We start from the raw sequence: 21,011 nt of genomic DNA, 5'->3' as shown, positions 1-21,011 counted from the left end.
GGAAAGGGCCCCAAGTCTTGTCTGTGGGCCCCACCATACTCCTCAGAGCCCCAGAACCTCCTCTGGGGCCAAGGGGCTCAGGGCATCCACGAGGATGGTTGAGTGGGGCCCAGGGGTAAAGGCTTATAACAAAGGTTAGTGGTAGCAGATCTCAGAGGGTCAAGAAATAATCACAGGTGGAACTTGTTATAATGCCAATTCCTAGATCACATCCAAAGAGGGTTTTTGTTTGGTTGGTTTTTTTGCTTGTTTTAGTAAACTGAGGCACAGACCCGGGAATGTGCTTTAAAAGAAAATCCCAGGTGATTCTGATGCAGGTGGTTGACAGACTAAACTCTGAAAGTCATCCGATGGGCCATGATGCAAAGCAAAGCTAACTGGCTCCTTCAGCAATGGACTCTGGGTCTGTGGCCCATAAGCACGAGGGTCTTCTCAAACGGCTTCACAGCAGTACAAGATTAATGTGGGTAAGAGAACCACCTTATACAAAATGGGAGGTTGGGAGAAGAACTATAAAGATCTCTTTCTCTTAACACACACATCCACACATAAGTATAGTCAGCAAATAGAAGTTCTAGAAAGCATCTGCTTCCAAAGCAAATCAGATCTGGCAGCATAAAGACCTGCTAAGGCATATTCTCTGATGATCTTCTATAATTTTATACAGACTTCAAACATATTTCCAACTAATCCTGACAGCCCTCGTATACTCCTATTACAATACCTGGCCTTTTCACAAATTATGAGGTATTTAAGGATGTGTTTTTCAGTGCCTTGTATTCTATTCCTCTGTTGGGAAGCTGGTGCTTATACTGAACGGATGGCTCTGTGCAATTCCTTGTCTGAGGAGGGAGAGGCAATACCCACTGTTCTGCTGTTCAACGAACAGAACTGAACCATTTATACATTTTTTTTTTTAATTCCTGGACTACAAGTATTTGGTATATAAATGTAATACCAAGTTATTCCAAAACCTTGGTTGGTGAAACTGCTAACAGATTCTGGAAAAGACAAAGTACACACTGTTGCATTGGAGCAGGACTAGGGAAAAGTCATTTCAATTAGAAATTTTCAAGTTAAAAAGGGGGGGGGTTTCTATTAATTACTTCTTCTTTCATAAATCCAGATAGGGAGTAATAAATAAAAAATAAAGAAACCTGTATAAGTTCTAGTATTAATGCCATCTCTGCATCATGACAAAGACCTTTTGTAGATAGATATTATATCCTCCTTTGCAAATGGAGTAACTGAGGCATAGGCGCAGGAAAAATAAAAACAAGTCAAGGAAGAATCACATTCTAATATTCATCTACACAGCCTATCAAACAGCATCTACTTTAAAACCGAGCTGAGCAGCCTTTATGACTTCACAAGGAGGTCAAGGAAGACAGACTCCCAGGGAGCAGAGCAAGATGTGAATTCCAAGCCATCAGCCACTGTATCAGACTCCTCTACCAGACGGAAAGCAGACCCGGGGCTAATCAGGCTCCAGAAAAGCATGGCCAGCAGTCTAAGTGCCCACAACAGCAGCACACCAGACCTCAAAAGCTGTAACAACAGAGATAAGATCTCCTACCAACTTCTCACTTCTCCCCACCCTTCATCTAGCTCTCTCACACTTAGGTGATAGATTATCTGGTAGCCTGGATGCTTTCCCTCTTTTTTTTTTTTTTAGCACAGATTACTCCATTTCTAGAATGGCAGCTCTTATAAAAGGGAGTCAGGTCTGTTTGTTGGGGAAGGAGGAAGGCCAGGTTGGAAATTCTCAGCCTTGCTGCCAATGGGCAGCATCTGATCCCAAGCAGGGATGGTCCCCCCTCAACACTCAAGCTTTGCTTGCCCTGCAGAGTGGCCAGCGGTGAGCAAGGGACCATCCAGGCAATGTGATCTCCACAGGCAAGATGCGCCGCAGAGAGGTACAGTGGACAGGTGGGTGGGCGGCTGGCCAGGGGGACAGCTGACTTGGCTCATCCGGGTTTGGGCAGGGACTGAATAATGGGTGACAAGTTCTGAGAGAGGAGCAGACACTGAGCCAGGCCAGACCCCAGCAGGACTCTCCTGGGAAATTCCAGCCATCTCTTCCCAGGCTCTGAAACCTACCTTAACTCTACTGGAGAAAATCTGTTATGAACTGTTGAACCTATCATATTGGTGTGGGGATTACTGCAGGTAAAGGAAAGGCCCAACATTGAAGCAACATGGTGTTCATGGCCTTAAGGTTTCTTGCAGAGGGGTTTGGTATCAGGCTAATGTCTCAGCCTTTTTTCTTACTTAAGTCTCTACCCCGTGAGCCCTGATCCAGATTTATTCCCCTCCTCTTTTCCCTCCCATCCTCCTGGCCTTTTTTTGCCTTTTATCTGTATCTTTCCTCTGTCTTTATTTCCAACTCTAACCAAGCCACACTACAAGCCCCCATTCTTTTTTTTTTTTTTATGAGGAAATAGTTACATGCTGATCAAAGGTAGCCTTGAAGAGGAAACACTATTAAAAGTTCAACTTTGCAGTCCCAAGAGGCTGCAGAGAAACACAGTATTTATGTCTTTAGGACTTTATAGTTATTCTGCCAGCCCTGGAAGAATGAGGGGAGAAAGGCATCTTAAAATAATTTTTATTCTGAAAGATTTCAAGCAAACAAAAATGTATAGGGAATAATTTTTTTAAACCTGTGTTCTTCTTCCCAATTTTATTCCTCTCCCTCTAGTATTTACCCTATATTTGGTTGTCTTGTTTTTTATTTACCTCATTTATAGGTATTCTTAAATTAAAGACGGTCCTATTTGCAGGTTTTAAAACTTTATGTAGACAGTGCATGGGTAGTTCCATGGTAGAATTCTCACCTGCATTCCAGTGATTTGATTCCGGCCCATACACTCCATTAAAAATATATATATATGTATATATACATATATATATTCAACAAATGATGCTGCCATAACAGGATATTCACATGGAAAAGAATGAAATGTGACCCCTACTGTGGGAAACTGCTTATGGCACCGGCAGTGTGCCGGCCATCCTGTGGTCTGACGCCATCTTAGGTACTAACTCAAGTTAAGTTTCTATCTCAAAGTTAAGTTCCTATTTCCTCACTTCTGCTCTGCCTTTCCCCGGAAATCAGCTGACCAGCCTTGGCTATTCTGCCTTTCCTAACTTAGTCTCTACTGATTGGATGCTTAACTGCAGGGTAATGCCCAACCTCTGTTAGCACTCGATACAAGTCACCTCCCCTTTCTTGCTGCATAAATACCCTGGATTCGCCCTCAATAAACGAGACTTGATCAGAATCCTGTCTTGTCTCCATTCTCTGTGTCTCTTGTCCCTATACATTCTCACTCCCTCCCTCAGGTCAAGGTTCGTCTGTCCTGTGGGTCGGGTCACCCTACCAAAGAGCATAGCAAAAAAAAAAACTTTATGTAAATTGTATTATACTGTATATACTTCTGACAACATCATGACATCAGTTGCTGAAATTTATTGATCTTAGACATGCAGCTCTACTTGATTCATTTTAATTGCAATGTAGTACTCTGTTGTACAAACATATCCAATAAGTTTATCCAGTCCCTGTTGAGACATAATACTTCCAATTTTTCATTCACTCGACAGTGCTGCAATAAACATTCTTGTACACGTCTCCTTTTAATTGACATCTGGATTTATTTCACCATTGCATTTTGTGGTTTCTATTTATTTCTTTTTTCATGCTATTTTTCTCCTCTCTGCCTAGATTTAACAAACTTTCATTTGCCAGCTCTACTGATTTGAAAGTTATATACTCTATTCCTATTAGTTGAGTATTATTCCTATTACTCTAGACTAATAGATCGCCAATTGGTCTCCAGTATCTGTTTTCTCTCATATAAATAGAACCCCCAATTTGAAGCTGAGCACAGAATAAAGACTACATTTCCCAGTCTTCCTTGCAGTTGGGTTATACCATGTGAATAAGTTTGGGCCGATGGCATAGGAACAGAAGGAACATATACAACCAATGGGTGCTGCACTTTCAGGGAAAGGGTGAGAATATGGGCATCAGGTGAGCTACGTTCATGCATGCAGAGGGCAGCGTCCAAGAGCTTGACTGCTTCTGTCTGGAATGCTACATGGGAAACAAACAGATGCCCATCCAGTTTAAGCCAGTGTTATTTCATGTTCCTTCTTTGAGGAGACAAACGAAAACCTAGCCATTATACTAAGCAAGGATTTTTGTTTCTTTTACCCTGCTCAGACTCATTCTACTGCCTGAATCTGAGACTTCATATCTTTCATCAAATTTGGGAACTTTTTAGCCATTATCTCTTCAAATAGTGCCTCTCTCATTCTCTTCTTCACTTCTGGAATCTTATTTGGTGAATATAGGATTTTCTCATTCTCGCATCCTCGTTTAAAGCCTCTGCATCTTTCCCTCTGTGCTGTATTCGGGTGATTTCCTCAGGCCTGTCTTCTCATTCATTAAATGCATCTTCAGTGGTGCCTAAGCAAAAATACAGTTTTCACTTCTAGAAGTTCTATTTGATTCTTTTTCAAGTCTGCTTGAAATGTCACATCATTTTCTCAGGTTTCAGTTTCCTCATGTCTTCAATAGCTTAAAGCTCATTTATTTTATAGTCTCTTGCCCATTATTCTATCATTTGAAGTTCCTGGAGGTCTAGTCTAGCTGTCATTTGTATATGTGGACTCTTACTATAGATTACTCCATCAATTTTAGTAACTTGGAATGACATATTCATCTTCACTAAGGCATTTTTTTCTGTGGGGATCCTGTGAGATCTGCTTGATGTCTGTCTCTTCAGAGAGGTTTTGTGTCTGTTTCTACAAGGCATCACTGGCCCAGAACTTAGGATCCTCAAATCACACAGTCAATATGAATTCCAATACTGAACTCATATTATCTTCAGGTTCTGATCGGAGACTTTTCTTTTCCTTATTTTTGTTATTCCCATCCAGAGCCTGGATCAAATTTGAGAAGCTTTTCTGTTGTCTCCCTACGCAGAATAAAAGCTGGGTAATTTTCTTTTCCTTGTCTACCTTTTCATTTAGGACAAAGCCCTTGGATAGTTATGAACTTAACGGGGAAATCTCAGTTCCAACTCCAACATTCACCTGGCCAGGCCTCATCTCTGTCTCCATGGATGTTAAAGCTCGATCCCCAAAGCCTCGATCACTAGAGGGAGTCCAACCACCCCACCCGCTGTACCTAGCTGCACCCAGGGTCCATGACCACTTCTGTTTTCCTGAGTTTTGCCCCCTGAGGACTTCTCGCATTTTTTTTTACAGAACCCAGCACTGCATTTAAAAAGTGATTTAAAATATTTAATCTGATATTTATAGATATTTAATACTGGGGGGGTGGGGGAGAGATTAGATTATAGTCTTCTCCATATCACTAGAAACAGAAGTCTTTTCCCCCTACCTGGCTGAATCGATCCCTACTTATTCTTTCCTTTCTTCGCCCCCCTTCCCCAATATCACACCCTAAGACAAGGTTCTCAAACTTTATAGTGCACAAGATATTTCTCGGGGAGGTTGCTGAACACACAGATTACTAGCACACCCTGGGAGACATAGATCAGGACTGGGGTGGGGCCCAGGAGCAAACATGTTCAACATGTGGGTGGTTCTGACACAGGTGGTCCCAAGACCAAATCCTGAGAATAAACAGAGTCTAAGGTCCACTCCCCTTCCCTCAAGGTGGCTGAATTCTTCCCTTCCTACTAGCAGTTCCTCTAGGCACCCACATGAACCCTGATGGTCTCTGTTTTACAAAGCCTGAACAACAAGACAGCACTGCCAAAGAAACCAAAGGTTCAGGAATTCTAATCCAGGGTAGTCCACGGCCTCACCCCTCAGCTATGGAAATGCAGAAATGAATCCACTGACTTGTCTTCTTGGACTCCAGATTGTGGAGCTATTAATACAAAAGATCATTTATTCAGGAAGACTTCAACAGTAGTTGGAGAGATGGTGGGCTGAATCTTACCCTTCTTCTAAGCAGATGGATAATATAACTAAACCATAGAAAGAACAGCTGACTGATATAAGATGTAATATAATTTGTTACGTACAAGTCACCACTCTCTAAATGGTATGTTCTAAAATACCTCTGTTAAGTCAGCCACTGCAAATTAATTTTCCCATAGACACACAACGAATAGTGGTCAGTTTCCCAGAATAGTCCACCAAAGCTTACATACATAACAATAGTTCCATTTATGAATGTATTTCATGTCAGGACCCTTACATATGTGATTAAAAAAAATTTTTTTTTATTGAGAAAAATCTTCACATACATACTTTCTATACATGGTGCACAATCAATGGCTCACAATATCATCACATAGTTGTGTATCCATCACCGTGATCATTTTTTAGAACATTTGCATTACTCCAAAAAAAAGAAATAAAAAGAAAAATTCATATATACCATACACCTTGCCCCTCCCTCTCATTGACCACTGGTGTTTCCATCTACCCAATTTCGTTCACCCTTTCCCCACTATTTATTTATTTATTTATATCCATATTTTTTACTCACATATGTGATTTTGTACAGTCTTCAAAATAACTCTGAAACGTAGACATTTGTGTTCCCACCTTAGAGATGAAGGAACTTGCCCAAGGTCACAGAGCTAGCAAGAGTCAGAGCCAGGTGGGTATGACTCCAAAACTCAAGTCCTTGACACCAGAAAACCCGACTGCCTTAACAGAGGATGGGCAGTAGGGCAGAAATTTCTATTCTTTCCCCTAAAGCATCTTCCTCCCTCACCTTGCGGAAGAAATGCTAAGGGAATAATAGACTTTCCATTGCAACCCAAGCAACTCATATGGTGATGAAGGACCAGGAGACCTGTGTCATTTCTTTGGAACGCCATATAAAGAAGCAGAGTGAGAAAGAAAGCCAGATGACAGCTCAGTAAACTGCTTTGATTTTGGTCTTTATAAAAAAAACAAACAAATTGTGGGCTTTATTTTGCATGTGTAGAAAGCATCTTGCTAAGTTTTCCTTCCTCAACTCTCCCTCCCTGGCCGGCTCTGACTCAGACCTCTGCACTGAGGTTGGGGAGCTGCTTGCTCTCCAGCACTCACCTTGTCAGCCAGAAGCTCCCTTATCTTGCTGGCCTGTACACGAAACCGGAAAAGCTGGGTCTCCAGGGCAAGGCAGCGTTTCTGCCAGTCCACACTGGCCGGTGACTCCACCTTGAGTTCTGCCATGATGGAACCAACCTCTGAATGTTTCAAGGATTGTGAGAAACAGCACAGAGAAAGAGACAAAGATAAATAAGTAAGTGTGTGAGGAGTCATGTGGGGAAAGGAGGGGGAAATCAAAGGAGGACAGAGAAAACAGGGTTGGGGAAGGGAAATTAGTACTTTATTCATTGAACTGCCTCTGCCCCATTTTCCCCCTCTCATAGCTCAGTGTGGCCAATGCTATTAGAAGTCAGCTGAGCAACCTCAGGAAATCATGAAAACTGAGTGAGGAGAAACCTTAAGGATAAATTTTTACAGAACTGAATAGTAGGGCTCATTTGTTTAGTCATTCAGTTATCCATTTAACAAATATGTATCCATTCAACAAGCATGTGCCTAGTTTCCTAGGCACTGGAAACACAAAGATAAATAAAAGAGGTCCCTCCCATGTATCAGTTGGTATTTCTCCGGAACTCTGAGTAACGCTGTGACACCTAAGACCCAGAAGTGGAGTGCTGCAGCCCTGAAAATTATCATAGCTACATGTAACAGCAGTTAAAATAACTGGAAAAGAGATCAGGCCTCCGTTAGAGTTTAAAATAAAGCCAATCTGGCTGGGTCTAAGTAAATTAGAATACCTTAGATTTAGGATGATAGTGTATATATGCGAGACCTTCACCTACTGCATGAGACCAAAGGCAGAGATGTTTATTATGTCTGGAATCTAAATTTTCTGTAACATAATCTAACTCAACCTGTCTGGATAGTTCATTTAAACAGCCCAAATGCCTGGAGTTCAGAATGGAAATAAGGCCTTATGTTTCTGCATAGTTTAATACGATACAAGGATATATCTCAGACTATGGTGGCTAAAAGTTAGAAACTACTGTAGAGTCCCTTAAGGGTCCGAAGAGTAAGGTAAATATATATATAAATACATATATATATTTACCTTACTTTCCCATCTGGGAATAAACTTTCCCATCTGGGAAACCCTGGGTACCCTCTTACCCACCGGGAACTCCCAAGAAAATAAGCCAAGCCCTAGATTTTGAGGCTTGCTCATACAAGACTTGTTTCTGTAAGGGAGACGCTAAGACTACCTAAAACAAGGCCTGAGAGTTGCTTCTAGGAAGCCTCTTTGTTGCTCCGATGTGGCCTCTCTCTCTCTAAACCCAACTCTGCAAGGAAAATCATTGCCCTCTTCACTAAGTGGTACAAGCCATTCAAGGATGCAAATCTCCCTGACAATGGGGGTGGGGGTGGGGGTGGGCATGGATCCCATGGATGAGTCTGGCCTTGGCATCATGGGATCGACAACATCTTTCAGACCAAAAGGGGCATAAAGAAGTGTAATAAAATAAGGCATCAGTGGTCAAGAGAGTCAAATGGAGTCAAGAGTCTACTCTGGAGGTTACTCTTATGCAAGCTTCAGTTAGATAGTGCTAATTGCCACGGTCTACTAAACCCCAACCACGAACATTCCTAGGTCTCAAGCTGAGACTCTATAAAGGTTTCATACACTAAGTCTGCAGTTCTGGAACCTATAATTTCTGGAGGGTTTCTAGGTCAGATGCATCCTGAAGCCCAGAGGGACCAGCCTCTCAAAAAATATCAATTACATCCCTCTATCCTTTAGTGTTGACACCCCTTCTCAACATGAAAAAGTCAGAAGGGACACTGCCCAAAGATCCCTACAGATTGGGAGAAGGACGAAAGAAGGAGGAGGTATAACAGAGAAAAAAGGACTTAACAAACAAATATGACTGCTGATTCAGTATATTAATATTCCTTCTAGCTTCCAATGTTTTGGAGCAGTTAGAAGGAAAAATCTGAGATAGTGGAATGGTAGTCAATGGCAAACTCTGTAATTCTGTAGCTACTTGTTAGAGTGTGCTTTGAAAATTATTTCTTTTTTCTTTCTTTGTTTTGTATATACATTATATTTTACAACAAAAAAGTTTAAAAAAATAAAAAGAGAGGTCCCTGTCTTTGAGTTCTTCAAGGAAGTCTTAGGAAAGTCTAACTACAAAATTAGAATGTAGTCACACTGCTAATAGATGCAGGGATAAATGGGAACAGAAGGAGAGAGCTGACTGTGCTGGGGAGGGAACGAGAACGACGTTTGGGGAAGGCTTAAAGTAGGTAAGAGATTCATCCAAGGTCACATAATCAGAAGCAGAGTGCTGGTTCCCAGTTTTGTTCTGATTCTGCTCTACCTATAAAGATTACAGGCAAGGACGAAGGGGAAAAAGTGAAACTCTTGAATTTCCTTGACAATTTTCTATTTACTTGGGATTTTTGTCAACTGTCCTAATTGAATCATTCTGCTTTGGAACAGATTCTCACTCTCTTCTTTAAGTTATAAAATGCAAGCCAGAAAATTGCTAGATGTTTTGCTGCAGCCTCTGGAGAGAGTCACACGTCTCTGGAAAATACTTTATACAAATTCAGAGCAAATCACCAGATACCTATGATATCCCAAGCCAATGGGATTTAGTCAGATATCTCCCAGACATAAGGACAAGATATTTTAGAGAATAAAAACTGAGTCAGTGGTGAGAAAATGAGGAATGAATGCGTGTGTGTGAGAAAGGAGATAGGACACAGAGTAAGGAGAGAGGGGAGAAGGATGAAAGATACACCCATCATCAGGATTTTTAAAATCCCTTTTCTAGGTGTAAACTTGATCTAGTCCCAAAGCACGAAGTTTGGTTACCTTCATATTACACAATTTTAAAGAATTATTGTTAATTTTTTAGGTTGATAATAATATGTTGTTTTTTTAAGTCCTATGATTTATGGGTAAAATGATACAATGTCTATCTGGGATTTGCTTTAAAATACTGCACGGTAAGGGGTAAGGAATGTGGGGGAGATACATGAGTAAGACTGGTCAAGTGTTGATGATATTTGAAGCTGGGTGTTAGGTATATGGGGGCTTTATGGACTGGTCTTTCTGTGTTAGCATATGCCTGAAATTTCCTTTCCCTTCATCAGGAGCCACATGGCCTCAGAAAACAAGCCATCTTCTGTGTTGTTGCCCAAATATGACCAGGGTTTATCAGTGAGCCTCTATTTTGCTAACATCAGTGTGCTTCTCACCTAAATTCAGCTTTTACAAGTATACTTCTCCCATTATACCCTACAAACAGCTATCACTTATTGGTCCTTGTGTTCCAGCCATACGAGGCCTCTTTGAGCCTCAAATCTTTGAGGCAGGTGCTGTTATCCATACTTCTCCATAAGGACACCAAGGAATGAAGAGGTTAACTAACTTATAAAGAGAGTCACACAGCTAGCAAGGAGTAGGGCTGGGATTCTGCTTCTAAAGACCTTGAAAAGAAATCTGATTTCACAAAGAGTGAGGTAGATTGTTAAGAACAAAAGAAATACCTCAGAGGATTTTCCAGGATCCTCAGCCGTTAGGGTAAACCTATATATCTCAGATTTTTCAGGGTCTCCTGTTCTCACATATTCTGATAATCTTGTTCAGCACAGACATTCATCATATATCCCAACTTTTTGTTTAAAAAATGGGGTCAGTGAACCTGGAAAGACCCAGTGATAAACCCACCAAAGGGTCTAATGGCTTAGTCTTTTGGTTCTGGACTTCTCAGAACACTGGGTACATGACCTCAGCCCTGCTCTTCCAGAACTGTCACCCCAAACAATCCCCACATTGTGATCTCCCAGCAATCCCCACCTCAAAAGACTGGGACCAACTGGAACGGGCAAGAAGACAAAAGACAAAAACAAAACATGTCCTCTGAGCTAAGATCACAGCTGAGAAGACAAATAGAACCCTGTCGGGCCTGCAGAGAAGGCCAGGACGTTTCATGTTTGACTTTCTTTGTTCTTTAAGAAAGTTTTGCTTTTCCTCATACAAATAAATAAGCGGCAGATCTGAGACTAAGACCTGGGAGTCTTAGCCCAGGGCTAAGAATTAGCAGTAAAAGCCCCCAAGTAAAGCCAAGGGGTAGGGGAATTTAATCCCTTTGTGTAGTTGAAAGACTTTGGCTAATTTTAATTCCCTCTTATTGATTGTCAAAGCTACTGCTCAAATTCCACGGTCTTTGGACTCAGGGTCTTTGGATATAATATGTTATTGGTCTGTGTGCCTCCTCGAGCCCTAAGGGAGTGCTTTCCTCAATCAAGCATCCTCATGACATCACAGGCCTGCACTGATCAAGTGGTCTGGCTAATCCTGTCATGCCTTAGGGATACTGGCAAGTTCCCAAGGGGACGGAGACTTGTGCTGGGCTTGCCTCGGCATGTGAGGAGAGCTAAGAGGTTTCGAAACAGATCGGGAGTCAAGGGTCTCTGCCAAGCCCAAGGCCCAGAGGCTGTTCCGACAGAAGCAGGTGGTAGGAGGAACTGCTAGAAAATAAGGGACCTTAAAGGAGGATGCCTGTCAGTTGAACCTCACCTGCTAAGTCACCTTGTACAAGCACCCCTCCAAAAAGATGCACAAGGATGAGCAGAAATGAATTCCTTACATTTAAAGAAGTCTTTTTTTTTTTTTTTTTTTTTAACTTTTCAAAGCATTGGCAGATGCATTATTCTCTTGCCATCCTCTCAACATCCCTGAGATGGGGAAAGACAGGTGTGATAATTCCTAACCGCTAGAGGAGAAAACTCAATACACCTGTGCCCTGTTTAGAGCCCTAGCGCTTAGCTCTAGCAGAGCTAGGCCTAGAATGCTGATCTCCCAAGATCTAGAACTGTCCTCTTTCCATGATGATGCTTCAGTAGCGGCAGCAGGATGTCAGGAGCTATTCAGGTTAGCCTAACACAAATACAGCATGGATGACAACAATGGATGGGAGAATGAAAGAAGAGAAGTTAGCTGGGAACAAAACCCAGTTCAACTATTTCTTTCATTTTTTATTCTGGAAAACTTCAAACACACAAGAAGTAGGGACAATAGTACGATAAATCCTCATGTACCCCCCATCCAGCTACAAATACTGTCAACTCACAGCCACTCTTGTGAAATCCAGTTCTGTTGATTCCCACTGGTGCCCAGCAGGCTAAATTATTTTGTGGGTGAGAGTCAAACAGTTGCCAGTGGCCTTGGCATCTGCTTTGGAATTTCCTAAATCCTCCAATGCTCTGGATTGAGATGTCCACAGAAGTGTGTATACAGGTTAGTAGGGAAGTGCCTCCAAGGCAGGGCTGCGGGAAGGACAGGGAGTGGAAAGGAGACAAAGGACGTCCTTAGGTGGTTTCAGGGTCTGGCTCTGCATCAAACCTGCAATCTCTCTGACAAGTTTGGGGATTTGACAAAAGCAGAGATTAAATTTAGTGCAACCAACCTTTGCTAAGTGACTCCTATATACACAGCTGAGCACACAAAGATGAATAAAGATGCTGTGGCTTGTGAGGCTCACAGTTCACAGTGTGACTATCCTGAGACTTCCCTGCAAAGGGAGCCCATCAGCACAGGAGCCTTAAGAAAAGCGGTCCCTGCAGGCCTCAGAACACACTGCTTCTACCTCTTTACCTTTTAGCACTTTTGTCATCTGATGAAAGCCCACAACATGCATTTCACAGGGTTCTCCAGAAAAACATGAGGAAATATATATATATAGAGAGAAAGATTTATTTCAAGGAATGGGCTTACACAAATGTTGCAAGTCTGAGGCCAGCAGGCTGGAAACTCTTGGGCAGGTGCTGATGCTATAGTATTGAGGCAGAATTTCATCTTCCTCAGGGAAACCCTAGTTTTGCTCTCAAAACATCTCAACTGGTTGGATCAAACCCACCCACATTATCAAAGATAATCTTCTTTACTTAAAGTCAGCTGACTGCAGATGTTAACATTGATAAAATACCTCCACAGCAACACTGTGTGCGTGTCCAGTTGAACACCTGGGTACTACCACCTAGCCAACTCGATAAATAAAACTGATCATCACAACCTTTAGTGGGTGCCAAGCTCCCATGACACACAATATTGGGAGAGACAAAGGAAAAAGTGAGCATGCCCCAGCCATCAGCGGTCTAAAATCTAAGAGAAGGGGCTAGGGCCACCACACACAGCATGTGTAGAGAACAAAAACAGTAAGATACAGCAGCGCTTAGTATGTTAAGATCCCACATTCAAGCACCAAACAGACCCGGGTTTGAATATTGGCCTTGAACAATTTGCTTAACTTTTCCAAGCTTCAGTTCCTTCATCTGAAAATGAGGGCAATAATATTAGGTTACACTATATGAAACTGCCAACATTCAACCTTTTTTGGGGGGTGGAGGGTGGGGGGAGAGGGTATGTGTGCATGGTCCAGTAATCGAATCTGGCTGGGTCACCCGACTGGAAGGCGAGCATTCTACCACTGAACCACCAGTGCACCCCAACATTTAACCATTTTTGACCTACAAAAAAAAAAAAAGGCAATTTCACGTGATTCAATCCAAGATCACACCATGCAAGATTTTTTTGATAATTAAAGGAGCTATTAGATGGCATTAGTAGCTGCTGTTACTATCAACAAACAAAAGGCAAACCAACAGTGCCCTGAACATATGAGGAGACGTGGCCTGGCAAATGTGCTCACCAACATGCAGAGTAGTTGAATACTGAACAAAAGGGTAAGAGGTGGGAACTTCAGCGACAGTTCTCTCCAAAAGATCACTGTTGCTGGGTTTCTGTATATTCTTTCAGATATTCAATACACACAAAAACATTCACGTTAAGTTATATACACACCCCCAGACACAAACAGTATACTAACACATAGTACTTAATAATATAACTCAGAGATCTTCCAATATCATTATACCTATCTGACACAATTCCCCCCAAGTTTTTTAATAGCTTTCATGGCGTGGCTATTACATGATTTTATTTAAGGGTCCCTTATTGACAGACAGGTGGGTTTCCAGCCTTTCGCCAAAGCAAACAATGCTGCAATGGGTATTCTTTTACATATATCATTTTCCATACATTAGAGTATACATAAAGGATCATCTCTTAGAAATGGAATTGTAGGGTTAAGTGATGTACATTTTAAATTGCCAGATAACCTAATTTCCCCTCCTCTGAGGCTATACTCACTCACAGCCCAGCCAGCAACAAGTGTGTGTTTTCCCACAGAGAGGGTCAGTTTTGAACTAGCTTGTGGTGGAAAGACAGCTCAGGTGGGCTCCCTCAGAGAATGCAGGAGGGTGGCTCAGCAGCCAGCCAGCAGGGAAGTCACCTGAACCTGGGATGGGATGATCCAGCACCTTAACATCTGCATTTATAAACTTTCCAGCAACCCATAGAAAGCACCGAGTCTGGCATACATTAGCCCCAAAGAGAAGAGAAGGGTAATAGTAAGGAGGAACATGCCATGGGAGAGTCAGATGGGAGGCATTTCTCCCTCCCCAGTAGCTGGTGATTTCTGACAAGCGCAGAAGGGGTGTCAATTTTTTTCCATTCAATTTTTAGTTTCAATTAGATTGGGGCGACGGGGTGCCACTTTCGGAATTTAGGACACCTCGGTTTCTTGCCTCTTTCACTTCTTAGTTATGTGACTTTGCGGTACGCCATAACTTTTCTGAGTTCTAGTTTCTCCTTTGTAAAATGAGAATAACATGCAAAGACAACGGGATCCACATTCTATGGAGTGTTAAGAGATGTGATCAGCACTAAACAACGTATGGCACACAGACGACAGTCAAAAAAGTTTGGTGAAAGAACCGATGACTCTTGCATCGGTTTAATGAAAGAGGCATTAATATGATCTAAGCAAAAGTTTAAGCTAGAACTAAGGCTCTGTTTCCCAGACTTTTATTAGAAGCGCTCATAGTAAAAGCTCATGGAGGAGGCGTCCTGGCAGAGAGAAATTCAACAAGGAGATAAGTCTACTCTCAATTGGGGGTCTTCCGTTACCTCTGCCACCCCATGCATGCCCCCTGGCCCCTGACCCTTGGTAAGTGATTCTTTAAGGCTTCTAGGACACAAACCTCCTGGTGTCATTCGACGCCCCCACTTGTTTTCTTTTCTGCTTGGCTGACCTGCCTCTACGAGTCATTCCTGATCCATAAGGACCCCTAGGAGAAGCCACCCTGACAGGAATCACACAAGAAATAACCAAAGATGAGGTGGGGAGGAGAGCGGGAGGGGTGAACGCGAGCGAGCACGGACAACAAGGTGGTAGCCTGCACGTACGCCCCGCGGGAGGGACTGGATCGGGCCAGTCCCAAACTCCAAACTCCTCAGGAAAGCTACCCCTCGCCTGCCAGTGCGGGTCTCGAGGGGCTCCCAGCGTCCCCAGCTGCGTGGAGCTCGTTTCCAGGTGGGGAAGCACCTGCTCCGGAACTGCCCTCCGCGGGAACGGAGCCCGTCCTCTCCGCTCAGCCGAACACCGTACCACCCCCCACCCCCACCCCGCCAGAACCCATCCCAGCCCGGGGTGGGGGTGGGGGGGTGCGCGGGTCCGCTCACCTTCAGCGAGCTCGCGGCCGTCCCCCCCGCATCCGGCACTGGGGCGCCCTCTGCGCGCGGCCGCCGCTGACCTTGCGCCGTTCTCGCCCGAGTCCGGCGCGGCCGCCGGGTCTCCACTCTCCCGAGGCAGCGGTCGGGGGGGCGTGACGGCCGAGGGGCTGGGGCGGGGCGGGCTCCCGCAGGCTCCCGGCGCAAAGCCGAGAGGAGCCCTCGGCCCTTCGGCCACTCTCGCGTGCCGCCGCCCGCCCTCCCTTCCCCCTCCCGCTCCTTAGAGGCGGCGCGCTGGGCTCAGATCTGCCGGCGGCTCGCGGAGAGGCACAGGAAATGACCTCAGCAGCCCCAGCCTCCCAGCGCCGCGCACCGCTGGGCTCGTCCCTGGGGTGTCGGGGAGCACTGCGGGGGTCCCGCGGGCGGCGGGGGTCTCCGAACCCTGAGTTCTCTGCGGAGGCTGTACCGGCTTCCCCCCGCCGGGAGCGGCCGGAGCGCCCTGGGGATCTGTTTATTCCCAGCTGGCGTGGGTCCCTCGCGGGATGCCGGGCAAGACGAGACCTTTTCTAGGGACCTGTGTGAGCGATAACGCCCGGACATTGGGAGCACAGGATCTTATTTCAGATTGTCTGTCCCACTGGCAGACCGAATATTATGATTTGTAATTTGGTAATCTATCTATCTATCTATATATATCGTCACCATAGTCGGAAAGTAAATTTGCCTATTTTTAATTAATTATATTTAAAAGAAGAGCTCTAAGCGGGGTATTCGGTGTACTTTTGTTCCTCAGGAGTCTACAGTCCCTCGTTCACCCGATATAATCCTACACCCAGAGAGGATTTAAACACTCAACATTTGGTCAGGTGGGGAGGAAGTGGAGAAGAGGAAAATGAATGCTGCGGAGAAGGACCCGTATTTCAAACCCCAGAGTTTTCTTCCCCAATCCTGCAAGCTCACAATCAAGGCCTGAACAGAGGCAAAACATCACCAGGGCAATTTTCTGCAGAGGTGCCTCAGGAGAATAATCTCAGGCACAGGTGTAGACTCTCTCCTCCCAATGCGGGTCTAAATTAGAATTTCTGAGGGTGGGCCTGGGAAATTTCCCCTTTAACAAGCTCCTCAGGACATTCCCAGAACATTTTTGAGAGTCCAGGCACTCTGGAAAACTGTTGCTGATACTTCTGGAGACCAAAGGAGAATGTTTAGTTGAGCCTCTGGAGCTCTGGAAACCTGCAACCTGATTCTCTGGGAAACAGATTCTCCAAGGAGCTGAGCTTGCAGATAGATATGTAGCTCATGGAAATTGGCATAAATCGGCCTCAGGCTGTTGGATGCTGTGCCTGTGCCATCCCTTTTAACATTCTCTCAAAAGTCAGAGAAAACAAATCATCTGGAGTTTGCTAACAAAGACTAATTCATTCATTCATCCATTTGTTTGTTCAATCCCTCACTTTAAATTGGTAATCATGTACATGGTATAAACTTCAAATGTTACAAAAGGGCAAATGATGAAAAGAAAGTTTTCTGCTGCCCTGTCTCTTGTCCCCCAGATCACAGCCCCCAACACAACTACATTTGTAAGGTTTTGTGTGTGTCCTTCTAAGATATCATATACATAACTATGTTTTCATGAGTATGTATTCATATCCCCCTTTTAATACTAAAGAAGCATCCCTTGTTTTTTTCTAAAATTATCATTTGTTGACTGACCCATATTAGCACACTTAGAGCTGCCTCATTCTTTTTTAAGAGTTCCCTATTATTCCTATTGTGTTGGGTTGAATCTGTTATATACCCCATAAAAACCATGTTCTCTTAATCCATTCTTGCGGGTGCAGACCCATCGTGAGTGGGACCTTTTGATTAAGTTGTTTCCATGGAGATGTGGCCCACCCAATTCAAGATGGGTCTTCTATGAAAAAAATAAAGGCAGAAAACACAGAGAGACAGAAACAGAGAAACGAAATCATGTGAAGGACACAGAAAGAGAGAAACACTTTGGAGATGCCAAGAAGAAACCCGCAGAACACAAAGAGCTCAGAGAAGTGTCTCGGGAGAAGCAAGCAAGGACACACAGAAACTAAAAACAACAGAACCAGAATCAAAGGACCACATGCCTTCCGATGTGACAGAGGAACCCCTGATACCATCGACCTTTCTTCAGTGAAGGTATCAACTAATTGATGCCTTACTTTGGATATTTCCATAGCCTTAGAATTTTAATTTGTAACATAATAAATCCCTGTTGTTAAAAGCCAACCCATGTTTAGTATATTGAGGAAACACCTATTGATGGATATTTAGGCTGTTTCCAATCGTTGACTATTAAATACCTTGCAGTGAATATCTTTGCAAATACTTCTTGATCCACAATTACGACTATCTATGGCTTACTTCTTTTTTTTTTTTAATTTTAATGCAATTTCAGATATATATTATATATTCACATACCCTGTAATCATCCAAAGTATATAATCAATGGTTCACAATATCATCATATAGCTGTACATTTATCATCACAACTGACTTTTTGTTCTTTTTTTTTGATATATAACATATATACAAAAAAGCGATACATTTCAAAGCATGCTAATTAAAAACAATTAGTTGTAGAACATATTTCAGAGTTTGGTGTAGGTTACAATTTCACAATTTTGGGCTTTTACTACTACCTGTTCCAAGATACTGGAGACTAAAAGAAATATCAATATAATGATTACCATGGTCAGGTTCATGTGTCAACTTGGCCAAGTGGTGGTACCTGTTTGTCTGGTTGGGCAAGTGCTGGCCTGTCTTTTGCTATGAGGACATTTCATAGAATTAAATCATGAGCACATTGGCTATATCCACAGCTGATTCCATTTGTAATGAGCCAAGGAGAGTGTCTTCTTTAATGAGTGATGCTTAATCTAATCACTGGAAGCCTTTTAAGGAGGTTCAGAAGAGACAGGCTCTCTTCTTGCTTCAGCTGGTGAGCCTCTCCTGTAGAATTTGTCCACATCCTCCATCAGAATCATCAGATTCACAGCCTGCCCTACAGATTTTGGACTCTACATTCCCATGGTTGCATGAGACACCTTTATAAGTTTTATGTTTACAAATATTTCCTGTTGATTCTGTTTCTCTAGAATACACTAATACAACGATTCAGTAATCATACTCCTTTGTTAAACTGTACCTTTTCTGTATAACTCCACCATCATCTTTGATCTTTCTCTCACTCTTTAAGGGTCTTTGGGCTATGCCCATTCTAACTTTTTCATGTTGGAAGAGACAGTTGATAATATGGATGGGGAATGGAACTAGTTAATGTTCTGGAGAGGCTGACCTCTCTGCATTTCAGGAGTAATCTAGTCTAAGGACCCATCTGTAAGGTTGTAGGTTTCTCGAAAATAACCCTAGTTCATAGAACCTTTGTAGCATCTTATATAACTCCCTAGCTTTAGGGTTGGCAGGAATGGTTTTGGTTGTGGTTTGGTAAACTATGATAGGTAGCAATAGCTAACTGAAGCTTGCATAAGAATGACCTCCAAAGTAACTTCTTGACTCTGAACCGTCTTAGCCACTGATACCTTATTAGTTACACTTCTTTTCCCACTTTTGGTCAGGATGGCATTGTTGGTCCCATGGTGCCCAGGCCAGGTTCATCCCTGGGAGTCATCTTCCATGCTGCCAGGGAGACTTTCACCCCTGGATGTCATGTGCCATGTAGGGGGGAGGGCAATGATTTCATTTGCAGAAGAGAAAGGCCACATCTAAGCAACAAAAGAGGTCCTCCAGAAGTGACTCTTAGGCATACCTATAGGTAGGCTAAGCTTTTCCACTACATATATAAGCTTCACAAGAGCAAGCCTCAAGATCAAGGGCTAGGCCTATTGATTTGGGTGTCCCTACTGTTTGATACATTTACATGCTGGTCGTAAAGTTTAATAGTTCCATATTTTTTCTCCTATCCCTCGAGGGACTTTTTCAATACTTTTTTTGTTATCTGCTAAATATACTCCGGGATGTATCCAGGCATTACATTAAGCTTTACAGGATTAAAGGCTCTCATTCTTATTCTGGGCTCCCTGTGTTTGGATTGTTTAAATGATCTATCCAGACAAGTTGAGTTAGATTATGTGCTACAGAAAATTCAGGTTCTGGATAAAATAAACCTTTCTTCCTTTGGTCTCATGGAGTAGGTGAAGTTCTAAAATATAGACAGTGTCTTCCTTACCCTTGTATTCTCAATTACCTTAATCTCAACCTGATCAGTTTCGTTCTTACCTCTAAATAGCAGGTTATACATATATAACATACATAAAAAAAGGCCTCTAAAAATCAAGAAATAACAATTACTGCTCCAGACCAAATGTGACTGCTATAAAAGCTTACAATCTAGGCCCCAATTTTCTTATAAGTAATTTCTAAATGAGACCATACAATATTTGTTCTTCTGTTTCTGGCTTACTTTGCCTCACTAAATGTCCCACAGGTTCATTCACAAAGTTGCATGCCTCACAACTTCATTCCTTTTTTGTAGCAGTGCAATATTTGATCATACATATATACCATTGTTTGCTGCTCCACTTCTCAGCACATTCAGCCGCCTCCATCCATTGGGCATCTATGGCTTAATTCTTAGAAGTGGGATTGCTGGTTCTAAGTACATGTGAATTTTAAATTTTGATAGATGATACCAAATTGTCCTCCAAGGAGACTACATCAACATACAGTTCTTTCAATATGTAGGAGTGCCTCTTCATGCCCTCCCATTCACGTCAATACGTGACTTATCACTTAGACTAAATCTCTGGGAAGGGGAGAATTAAATGAGTCAGTATGGCTGCAAGATTTTAAAACAGTACTAGCACACAGAATGGCTTGAATCCTATTAGCCATTGATCTCCCAGCAGGACTCCAGTTCTTCTCCTTGGAGATTCGCTCCAAGGTTACACCCTGTGTTCTAATCCTAGCTGGGTTACCTTGGCAAATTTACTTAGTCTGTCTGGATCTCAGTTTCATTATCTTTAATATGAAAATGATAATATCTTTCTCTCGGGTTGGTATGAGGATTAAACCAAATAACAGAGATATGTAAGTTTGAGGCCCAATAACTGCTCAGTAAGTGATAGCTTTTCTCCACTGATCCCCAGCTTTACTCCCTCCCAACTTTTTATTTTGAAAAATTTCAAAACTACAGAAGTTGCAAAAAATAGTACAATACTCATATACCCTTTATGTAGGTTTTGTTATTGTTAACATTTTGCCTCATTTGTTTTCACTCTCTCTGTCTTCCTCCCCTTTACATACATACATATATCCATATATGTACACACACACACACACATTTTTTTCTGAACTATTTGAGAGTTAGTTATAGACGGTCATGACCCTTCACCCCTGAATACTTCAA

General features: G+C 42.8%; 1 protein-coding gene across 3 annotated transcripts in view; it reads right to left on the bottom strand.

Annotated features, from left to right (window-relative positions):
- PLEKHH1 (pleckstrin homology, MyTH4 and FERM domain containing H1) overlaps window positions 1-15,742 on the bottom strand; it is a 67,117-nt gene extending 51,375 nt beyond the window's left edge. For 2 of the 3 annotated variants that reach the window (XM_077122793.1, XM_077122795.1), the window contains exons 1-2: window positions 15,623-15,742; window positions 7,087-7,226 (exon numbers count right to left, since the gene is read on the bottom strand). In XM_077122793.1, coding sequence (XP_076978908.1) covers window positions 7,087-7,212 — 126 coding nt within the window. In that variant the 5' untranslated portion in view covers window positions 7,213-7,226; window positions 15,623-15,742. Of the gene's footprint in view, window positions 1-7,086; window positions 7,227-15,346; window positions 15,556-15,622 lie in introns of those variants that run through there. The other variant, XM_077122794.1, reaches the window with a different exon arrangement.
- Between the last annotated feature and the right edge of the window lie 5,269 nt (window positions 15,743-21,011).

This window comes from Tamandua tetradactyla, chromosome 12 (genome assembly GCF_023851605.1).
Source record: "Tamandua tetradactyla isolate mTamTet1 chromosome 12, mTamTet1.pri, whole genome shotgun sequence".
Lineage (NCBI taxonomy): Eukaryota > Metazoa > Chordata > Mammalia > Pilosa > Myrmecophagidae > Tamandua > Tamandua tetradactyla.
The sequence above is the reverse complement of the archived record's forward strand: the minus strand, read 5'-3'. Positions and strand labels throughout refer to the sequence as shown.